Below are 11,470 nucleotides of genomic sequence, written 5' to 3'. Positions count from 1 at the left end.
AGCCACTCTCCCATATGACACTTAACCATGATTCAAATGAACTCTCAAAACCAAGGTATATACAATAAAAAGTATATGGAGTTCAAAGCAATAGAAAACCACTTGGCCAAACAAGCCCTTGCACACAGATAACCAACTGACGATTCTCTGACTAGAGACGTGACTAGTTACGAATCAACCACATGATAACATCTAATACTCATAATCAAGGACTTGCAATTTTTCGAAGTAAATGCGAATACAGTAAATAAACTCACATCTTCACTAATCTAATTTGATAACAATTTTTCTATTTCTTGTAAGATATATGTCAACCAAGGTTCTCCAATTCAGCTATATTTCAATTTACATCATAAAATAAGTATCAATACTTCACAATAAATTTCAAACCAAAATCTAATTTATGCAATTATATTTATATGCTATACATATAAAAATATAATTTAATTTATGTTAATTAACCTATAATTGATATTTATTTTTCAAAATAAAATAATCAATTGCACTATTAATTAAGCTTGAGGAAGAGAACCTTGTTGCCCTGATGAAAAATATTGATATCTTTTGTCTAGCATCTAGCAACAAAATTGCTTTACACAAATCCAATCTTCTTGGTTGGGATGACAACCCTTCAGGATGGCTTACAAAGTTCTCTCTAAATTGGTTGGACCCAACACAGATTGTAAAATATCTAGGTATTCCCTTCTTTGTCCTCCCAAATCTAAAAGAAATGTGGGAATAGGTAAGGAACAAGATTGATAAGAAACTCTCCAAGTGGAATAAGATTTTTCTCTCCTTGGCTGAAAGATTCCAGGTGTGTCAAAAAATATTGGCCTCATATAATATCAATTTCTCATCAACCTGGCTATATAAGAACTACCAATTTAACCATGTCCAAAAGCAGATTAGGGAATTCTTATGGTCAGATGGCAAGGGCACTAAGAAACAACATGCAGTCAAGTGGGAGTGGTGCACTATGAATAAACAATTTGGGGGGATTGGGTTGAAAGACCTAAAGCTACAAGGCATCGCTCTTGCTTCCAAGTGGATCCTTAAGGCCATGGAAGGTAATGAGCCATGGAGAGTGCTTATAAGGAACAATATTATATGCTCAGTTCCTAAGAAAGCTAAGAAATGGAAGGATCTCCCACTACTTGATAATCTTATGGGGAAGTTTGAGGTAGCTCCGACTGGGTCTGATATCTTCAAGCTCTTATGGAAGGTCTGGGAACATGTGAGACACTTGGTGAATATCAAAGTTGATGGCACTAAACAGGGGAATATTGCTAATAACAGATCAATATGGTGGAATTTATTTCATAATGGGAAACCATTGGCCACTCTCCAAGGTTTTTCCTGCATTGAAATGGCATAATAGGGGTATTAAACACTTTGAACAACTGTTTACAAATAACCAACTCAGATCATGGGAGGAGCTGCAACTCACCTTTTCTATCCCGGAATCCCAGAGCAGGACGTATAACATACTTAGAATGGCATTATTCACTGCTCTCCCCCCCTCCCGCCTCCCTCTCCCTCACCATCCCATGACTGCTCTTTACTGGACTGATGGCGCACCTCTCCCTTCCCTAAAAGCCAAATGCATATATTATACACTCACTGAGGCCAATACCATTTTTCTGCACCTTAACAAATGTTGGGACCTAAACTGGGAACTGAAGACCTAGAAAGATTGTCTGAGTAGGTTTTGGATGGCCCATAATGAACCAAAAAAATAATTCTTTGGTTGGGGCCTACTACTAAATAAACTCCCCATAAAAAGTAAGGAAGGTTCTTTATTAAGTTGTAGCATATGCAAAGTACCTAAATCTGTGAAACATATCTTCTTTGAATGTCATTTTGCTAAAGAAATATGGAGACTATTTGGTATTAACTTAGAATCCGTTTCTCTTGATTACATAGATTTTATTCTAGGCTATATCAAGGGTTGTAGGAGAACTGAAAATATCTTTTGGTCTTGTTTTTCTTTGGAAGTTATTTGGCTCATATGGAAGTATCGCAATGATGACATCTTTAATAGCAATACCAGGCACCTCACTGAGTCTCTTAGGAGACTCATTGCTCATTCTATTTCCATGCAGGTCACTGTTGTGCTTAAACTCGACTCAGACAAGTTTCACAGGTGGATCAAGGAGTGGGCCACTACAGTGTACATCCATGAACTATCACACAGATTCACTTGGGAGAGGGATGAACCAGGCAAAGCAACTTTTGAACAAGCTTTGATGGCCTTCATGAGGCAATTGGAACGTAGACAGATGCATATGGAGATCATTCAGGAGGAGGCTGACCTGATCAGTGAGCGCACATCCCATCCTCATAAGAAAGATATACTTGATGGTCGGGTGGAAGTGTGGCAGGAAGGAAGTATGAGCTGGGTGGCATGGCTCCCCCCACTGGGAAACAACAACTCACCAGATGCTGAAATCTTAATTCCCTCGTTGTTGCTTAGTATGTTTCAATGTTAATTTTGTCTACAAGTATGTATATCAATTGTAATCATCCCTGATATAGTGGAGGTGCCCGTTAACTATGTATTTTGTATATGCACCTTCTATTGGTGCCCTAGCTACTACTAAGCTCAGTCTTTTTGCTGATACTATGTTATGTTTTTTTGATATCTAATCCAAAAAAAAATAATTAATCAATTTTCATTTTCTTTTTTAAAATAACATATCTAATCTAATCTTTTCCAAATCAACAATATATTTACCATGCATAAAAAAAAAAATACAAAACTATATATATATATATATATATATATATATATGGGGAGGGGACGGGGGCATTACTTTTTTATTCAAAAAATATATATAAAAAAAAATTTATTTTATTTTATGTTTTAAAAAGTTTTTTAAATATTCATTTATATATATATATATATATATATTTTTTGAATAAAAAAGTAATGCCCCCGTCCCCTCCCCACCCACATGGCCTCCCACGTGGATCTCCCTTACCAATGGGAAGGGGGGTTGTTGTGGGGACTATGTCATGGTCTCCACAGCCTTGGTTGTGTGGAGACAATGACATGGCCTCCACAGCCATGGCCTCTCCCCATGGCCATGGTTTGAGGAGCCTAGCTCCCTAGCCATGGTTTGAGGAGACTGGCTCGCCCAATACCCCCCCCACAATAGATTTTTTTATATATTTTAAAAAAAAAACTTTAAAACATTTCCCCAAAATAGACTCTAAGATCTTTCCAGAATAATTTATCAATTTTATTTTTTTTAAAACAGTAAACTCAAACACATAAAGGCTCAAAAATTTTATGAGAAAATGAAGAAGAATATAGTTTTCAATTTTGGAAAATTTCCAGACCCAACCCACTGTGAATAGCCACACCCATTTTCAATTTGAAATCAATTTTGAACAAATTTGAGAAGAGACCAACCTGCAATCTGGAAGATTTCTTCAACAAAGATGCCCAAATTTCCTCCAACACTTTCCCAAAAATTTTCAATCCCAAAACATAGCCTCCCAAATTTCATGAAAAATATATGTTAAAAAAGAAATTTTTGACCTTAAAATCCATTTTAGGTTGAAATTATTTTTTTAACCAATTAAATCATTTCCAAATAGTTCAAAAATGTTTTTCTCTTCCTCGTGTAATTTTCTCAAATAAATTATAAATTAAAAATTCTATTTCAAAAGTCAATGAGTGTAAAAGATTTTATTATTTTACTTTTCCAATTCTATTTAACCTTTTTACAAAAATGCATATACATAGCTAATTTTCACAATTTCTATTAAAAGTGCATATACTTATTTCATTCACTATTTGAGAACAACCTTTAATCAAACTTGCTAGAAATATGAATTAAACAATTTGATTTATTGATTGATCACACAAAAAAAGGGGCCCTATTTAGTTTAATCCCTTTTATTTACGAATGCGCGATAAACATAATTAACTAATTAATCACTTAAGATTTAATAGTCAATTTCACAAATGCATAACACGTAACTCAAGAAAACTAGATAAACAAATGACCCGCATACCAGACATAAGTAACTGATAGACGACTGACAATACTCACTATTGAGCTTGGCTAGGGGTAAAATGTAGGGTCTTACAACTATCTCATCCACTTCCATCAAACCAATAAGGCACGCTCAGACCTATGAAGCCAGGTGGAGACGATACCCTGTACCTTAATGGTACTAGTACTTGCAATCTCCTGCAACAACGAACCACATGTGCATATATATACAACCCCAGTAGACACACTGATGAAGGAGAATCGTGGCGTTTGTTGTCTCAGTGAAATGAGTGAAGGAAAATCATCTCCTTATACCCCGTACACTCACAAACATGAAACATGCATATAACGCAACTCACGTATACAATAAATGTGTTAGTTGAGGGTTAGTAACACATAAATCAAATTAACATCTAATCATACATAAGAATTAATGCGTAATCAACATTCACCGATACACACATCAAGCATAAAACTTGAATATAACATCGCAACATGGTATATCAACCAACCAAGTAAGCCACTAAATAATCAACCAAGGTCAAAATGGGTTTAAAAGAGTCAGATCAAGGGAGGGGTACTACATATCATGACCTACCAAGATATCATCATACTGAATCATAAAGAGAAAATAAAAATGGTAAGTCCTATGCTTATTTCTCTAGTTTGCCAAAGAAGGGATTGCTATATGCGCATATTATAAAGTAAGATGATAATGTTTACTTTAGGATTGATACTCAATGAAGTCATCGAATGTTGGAATTTATTGTTCCTAATCCTGTCAACCACCTACCTATCAGAGACTTCTTGTGATCTTTACCCCTCTTGTTCCTGATGCATAGAAGCAATTTAATTTGGTAAGTAAGTTTGAATTTTGAAAATAGGATGGAATTTTGACAATAACATCAACAGACCAAACTGATAATGTTCTTGCAACAATAAGAATGAATGGTGTGAGCAACAATTATAATTTCACTGATCAAGGCAAAGGGAATGTTGCAACAACAACAAAGTTTGTGAATGTGAAGAAAGAGTGCACTGCAATAGCAAGTAGTTCCATTCAAAGGAAGAAGACAACAATAGCTCTAGAAGGATAGAAGAATAGGGAGTTCAATGCAGTTTTAGATAGTTTCAAAAAGTTAGTTATGGGTACAACTCTAGATCATTGTAAAATATTTGCTTGTAGTTTTTTTTTCTAATTTAAGTTTGAAATATTTTGTATATCCTATTTTGTAATTAACAGAGGCTAGAAATTTATCTTTAGTTCTATCTGAGTGTTGTGTTGGGGTAATATTTCAACATTTCGATATCAAAGTTGTGCATGCTTTTTATTGAGATTTTATTCCAACAATTTGATATCATATTTTTGGTCTCTATAGATTTTATCCTATCAAAATGGTATTAGAGTCAAAAGCCCTAAGTTTTAGACAACTACTCAAAAGTTTGAATATCATGTATAATAGTGAAAGTAAATAGACAAATCAATAGACAAAATGGAGAAATAATAAAATATCTTACTCGTCAATAACTTACTAATGGTTGTCATATACTGGTCACCATAATTGGTTGCATACTTCCATGTGAGTAAAATTGTCAATAATCTTCATGACAATTATAAGCTTCAACCTACACTATGATTATCAAGTAATTATAATGATTGATATAATATCCATGATTTCATAGTTTAATTTTTAGAGTGAATAGTTAACAAAATTATAGGCAGGCAAAAGGCTTTAGGGATAGATGAAACCAAAGAAATGATGAAAAATGATGGAGAGCCAAGCTAAATGTGTGAAAGAGTCATTAAAAAGTAGAATATTATTTATATGAATTAAAATGTGATAAACTTTACCGAAACCAAAATCCTTGATGATTAATTATCAACCATGTGCAAATTATTATAGTCAAAATAGTCTAGTGTAAATTTTTCATAAATAATAAGAAGATAATTCAACAACCATTAAACTATTTTTTAATAAAACTATCATCATTTGACTATCCTTATATTCAATACTCTTAAAATTAAAACTAAAATGTTATTTGAATATATCTTTAATTGACAAAAGTTTAGTGCTAATCATCCTTTTTTGCTTTCATCTCTTCTTCTTACTCTTTTCCAAGTACTAAGCTATATTAAAATTCATTGCAGTTTTCCTTTTCAATATTTATTTAATATAATTATGAATTCATCTTGAAAAAAAAAAAATTGTTTATTTTTTATTTTGTTTAACCTAATTTTAAATATATAACTATTTTGTGTCAAATCTTAAAATGTTATTGATTATTTTGCATGCTTCAGGTTGGATCTATGAACAACAAGGAACACTAAATGACATAACACAACGAAAAAGCCACTGAGAGTGGAAGAAAATGGTAAAATGCCACAAGAAAACATGAGTACCTCTTAAGCTAGTTTGAATCCACAACACATTAGAGAGCTTTATTTTAATTTCGTGTTACACTGCTTATCCAAATGAGGCCCCTTCTTGATGTGATTATCCAAATTAGACTCGTCCTTCTGAAATTAGGAAGTTCATTTGAAATCACATGAAAAGATAACCAATTATTTCTATTGAAAGGCAAAAGATTAGGAAGTTCATTTGAAATCACATGAAAAGATAACCAATTATTTCTATTGAAAGACAAAAGATTATAAATAGCAATGCAAACCACAACCTCATCTCAACCTTTACTTTTCTCCATGAAAGTAGAGCCACTTTGAAATCTTCCCCTCTAAAAGAGAATGTGCACCACCTATTTCCTCCAAAGGGAGGCTATACGAATGTAAGGCAAAAGTTTTGCAGATTATTAAGATGTCTATGATCATAGAAATACCATACATAACAACAACATGTGATAGTTAAAACAAATCACAAGAAACCCCTCATAGTAAAATTTTATTCTCTCAATGACTTAACTTCTTTTTAATTCTAATATCAGTAGTTAATTCTAAAGTACGAACCGTTTCACATGAACCCTGAACTTAATACGCACGTAATCATCCTAATCTAGTGCGCTGAGTTTTGAAGAATTTACTGCGCTCCAATTAAAGAGACAAACTTACATAAACCTGAGCCGGGTAATGAAATCTTACTTACTCCTTGAGCTTTTTAATTGAAAAACGCCAGTTCAAGAGCCAATACAAAAATATTTCTTACTCTACTTCTCTCTGGCTAGAAGCGTTCTCCCCTCTACTTAAAAGAAATTCAGAAACCCAACCAGACAGGCAATAACCCTAATTCATCTTTTACTCTTCATCAATCCCAATGTTAATGGGCGTGAAGGCGCTGACCTGCCATGTGCCCTCCATAATTTAGTTTGTCGGACTGGCATGCTTTTCAAAAGCTTGAATATACTCCCAAGGGACTGAATTTAAAACTGTTTTTGAGTGCACTAGTTCAAAAACTTGAATATCCAGTTGCGTGGTATGGCAGTAAACATAACCCAAGAGTAAATGTCAAATATAGTTCATATAATTCTCCTAAGTCAACAAATGTTTCATTTCTATCAGAAGACAACTAACACTGCATATGCAGCATTGAATACCCATTAGTAACAAGAAAAAATAAAAAAATCTCTTCAGAGGCTTGAAAGAGGAGCATAAATAATATAAAAGGGATGTTTACAGCTGGCAGTTGAAGCACGCAAATAAAGCCCACAACCTCATCTAATGGTCTTATAGTTATATGGTAAACTTTTTGTGAGAGGATTCATGAAGGACACAAGGAAACCCTATCATTGTTTCCTCCCCACCTCAGTAATGGGGACAGGGCTGCTATGTCTATTCACATTCATTGTCTTCTTATTAGTCTTACTCAATGTATCAGAATTCAGACAAATTGTTAGAAGCCCATCTAGTTTTACCACAGTATTGCAGTATAATTCTAATGCAAACAGTCTCAATTCATCCTTGCAGTCATTTCTTCTGAGAACAGATGAGAATACTCATGTGGGTTCTCAAGACAGTCAGATCTTCATCAACTGTAGCTGCCCACATGAAGTTCAGAACTGCACAGATGGTATGAAGGAGTCTCTCACTGGAATAGAATATGATAAGAGGAAAGACATAGAGATTGGCTATGAGTTCAGTATTCTGATTGGAATCCTGACAAGGGCAGATCTGTATGAAAGAAGACATTTCCTTCGTATGATTTATGGAAGCCAATCCACAGCTCATGCAAAAGTAGACGTGAGATTTGTGTTCTGCAATCTGACAAAGGAGGATCAAAGAATCCTTGTGCCTCTGGAGATCATGAGCTACAATGATATCATCATACTGAACTGTGAAGAGAACATGGACCAAGGTAAGACTTATACTTATTTCTCCAGTTTGCCAAAGACTGGATTGCAGTATGATTATGTTATGAAGGCAGATGATGACGTTTTCTTTAGGATTGACAAGTTGGCTGAGTCACTGAAGCCTTTGCCAAGGATTGACACTTACTATGGCTTTGTTTTACCATGTGAGAAAATGGATCCTTTTGACAAGTACATGTCTGGTATGGGATATGCACTTTCATGGGATTTGGTCAAGTGGATTGAGGAGTCTCCTATTGCTAAGAATAATTCAGTGGGGCCAGAGGATCTGATGGTAGGGAGATGGTTAGATGAAGGGAAGAAGGCTAAGAATAGGTTTAACAATAAGCCTGCCATGTATGACTTTCCTTTCTCCAATCCCCCTTGTTCTCATGAATTCATTCCTGAGACCATTGCTGTACATAAGCTCAAGGACAGGGTGAGGTGGTTCACTGTCCTCAACTACTTCAGTTATACATCTAAACTCAAGGAATCCAAGCTGTATCATATATACTAGGTTGAGGAGGATGTCTGTGTCGAGCTTTTCTCTTTCATTTTTCAAAATTTTTCTTCCAAGTCAATGGTCACTTAGGTTTGTAGAGATTACATAGTTCGAAATTTGATTATTATAGAGTCTCAAAAAATAAAAAAAATAATGGATTGTGTTGTCAATGTAGGGTTCAACAACAGAGTAGCAAGGAGTTCATGCCACTTTTACATGCTGCTATAAAGCTATAAATAATATACTGTATATTTTTTTCTAATAGCTTAGGACTAGAAGAAATATCGATTTGTAAGAAAGGAATATTATTTCTGGATCAAATTTTTTATTATTAGTATAAAGCTGAGTTTGATAATTAAGAGATATAAAATTTGTTTATTTATATAATTTATATTAAAATGAGAAATAGATCTGTTTACTTTTTTAAAAATTTATTTATTATTTTAATTAATTAAGAATGATTTTGATGAGTTGAAATGTATGGAATTTTTAAATTTTAAGACAAGTTTTCAAAATTATAAAAAAGAGATTGAGTTTTACATACAAAATAAAAAGTGGATGTTTAACTTTTGTTTTTGTTTTACATTCATTTTAATATCTTCATTTATTATGTATTACATTGATTTGTTGAATTATTTTTTGAACCAATACTTTTGAATATGTATATATAAAAACATGATGAATGGTGTCTATTAAACCACTATAAAATAACATCAATGACTTAATATGCTCACTTTAATTAGTTATCTACAAAATATTTAAGTGGAGGAAATAAGAAAAATAAAGATATAAATGTAAAACATAATAAATTAGAGGTAATTTAGATTTTTCTTTTCAATATTATTTTGCATAAATAATAAATATATCTTATTAAAAATAATATTATTTATTTTAAAAAATAGTTAATTGCAAATTTGACTTTATTTTGTGTAAGGGATAAAGATTTTAAAACATTGAAATATTATTCATTCAATAAACTAGCTTCTTTTTTATTGAAGTGTAAAATTTTACTTCACAATATTTATTTCACAAATTTGATTATAAATATATAATCACTCTAAAAAAAAATCCCATGAAGAAAACTTTAATTTTTTTAAAGAAATGAATTATCTCGACCAAAACAATAGTAATATTAAGGTTAATCTCTAGTTCATGCCCCATGAAAATATATTGCATCATTTCCTTTCTTTTTGGAGCAAATCAGACTATTTTTCTATTAAGATAGTATATAAAACTGGTACAAATTTAAGCAGAGTTGGGCCCAAGGCCAACCAAAATACCGACAGAACTCCCACAAGAACCAAAAAAGTGCCAGGGGGTAGAACGAGCAAAAAGCATCACATCATCACCGAGAAAGTATCAAGGGTAGATAGAAATATTATACAAGATATAGCTGTGAATCAAGGACAACAACATATAAAAGCTATCCCCAACCATCATGAGGAACCACACTAGGACCAGCAACATCAACCTACTGAGTAACAACATCATCATAAGGAACAATAACAGTATTAGAGGAAAAAGAAGCACTATGAGTAATAGCACCACGAGAGTGGACACCCCAGTTAACATCCTAGCCACCATTCTCAATAGCACTAAGACCAGGAGCATCTGAAAGGGGAACTGTATAGGCACCATTTGAAGTACAAGTAACAGGAGCTGAAGAGATGTCTTGCCAAACACCCCATCCCGAACTATCATCTGCAACAAACTGGGTTAGTCTCTCAACATGGCACCCTTCAAGCATCTGATTGAGATCATCCACCTCACTAGGCCGAAGAAAGGATTGATACTTTTGGATATAATGAGCAAATTGCACTTCATCTTTAAAAATAAGGAGGGTGCCATCACGGACTAGTTTCATAAACTTGCTTTTTGGAATCTGCAAAACAAGAGATGCATGTGACATAATAAAAAAAATGGGTGAGTTTAAGATTAAACTTAGTAGGCCTCCTCCTCTCTTTGTGAAAAATCTCTCTATTTCTATCTTTCCAAATGACCCACAGGATTTCACAAAATAAGACAGACCAAAATCTATTAAGGTTAACATCAAAAAACTACTCAATATACCTAGCCAAAATTTCACTCCAAGACAACCCAAGTTTACAACTCCACTGAGTGGGAGACCTAGGGAAAATAGCCCAAATTTTAGAAGCAAATAAATAGTCAAAGAAAAGATGCTCAAAAGACTCCTCCCTATTACAAAGGCTACAGATAACAGGTTCCAAACCCACTGAAGACAAAACAAAACCAACATCAAGCTTCTTAAGAAGGAGCAACCACTTAAAGCAAAGTTTTTTTGCCTCTGCAAGAAATTTCCAAAAGTACTCAAAAAAGAAAGACCAATTAGAAAAAGGGCAAACAAAACCCGAGCACTGGGTCACCTGCATAGAGATAGAAGAATCCTTCTTAAGAAGAGAATAAATCTGCTTGGTGGAAGAGTCCTTCAACCTGCCACCATCACACCATTTTGCATCCCAAAGAAAAGAATCAGAGTCCAAAATCCTACCAAGAGCATCACCATTTAAGGCTTTAGAAATAAGGGTATAGGTGTGTTTCTGAGCAGACAAAATTTCATACTTCAAACTGATCTCCCCCCAAGAACCCAACCGCCCATCCACCAATGGATCATTAATCACTTTAAGCCCCTTAACCCACCAGAGTTTAG

General features: G+C 33.8%; 1 protein-coding gene across 1 annotated transcript; it reads left to right on the top strand.

Moving 5' to 3' along the window:
* Positions 1-7,764: 7,764 nt before the first annotated feature.
* LOC131069454 (beta-1,3-galactosyltransferase pvg3-like) lies at positions 7,765-8,817 on the top strand. Its single transcript, XM_058004880.2, has one exon. The coding sequence runs from the start codon at positions 7,765-7,767 to the stop codon at positions 8,815-8,817; it is 1,053 nt and encodes a 350-aa protein (XP_057860863.2).
* Positions 8,818-11,470: the final 2,653 nt, after the last annotated feature.

The sequence above is a fragment of the Cryptomeria japonica genome, chromosome 6 (assembly GCF_030272615.1).
Source record: "Cryptomeria japonica chromosome 6, Sugi_1.0, whole genome shotgun sequence".
Lineage (NCBI taxonomy): Eukaryota > Viridiplantae > Streptophyta > Pinopsida > Cupressales > Cupressaceae > Cryptomeria > Cryptomeria japonica.
Note: the sequence above shows the minus strand (reverse complement) of the source record. Positions and strands in the feature narration are given on the sequence as shown.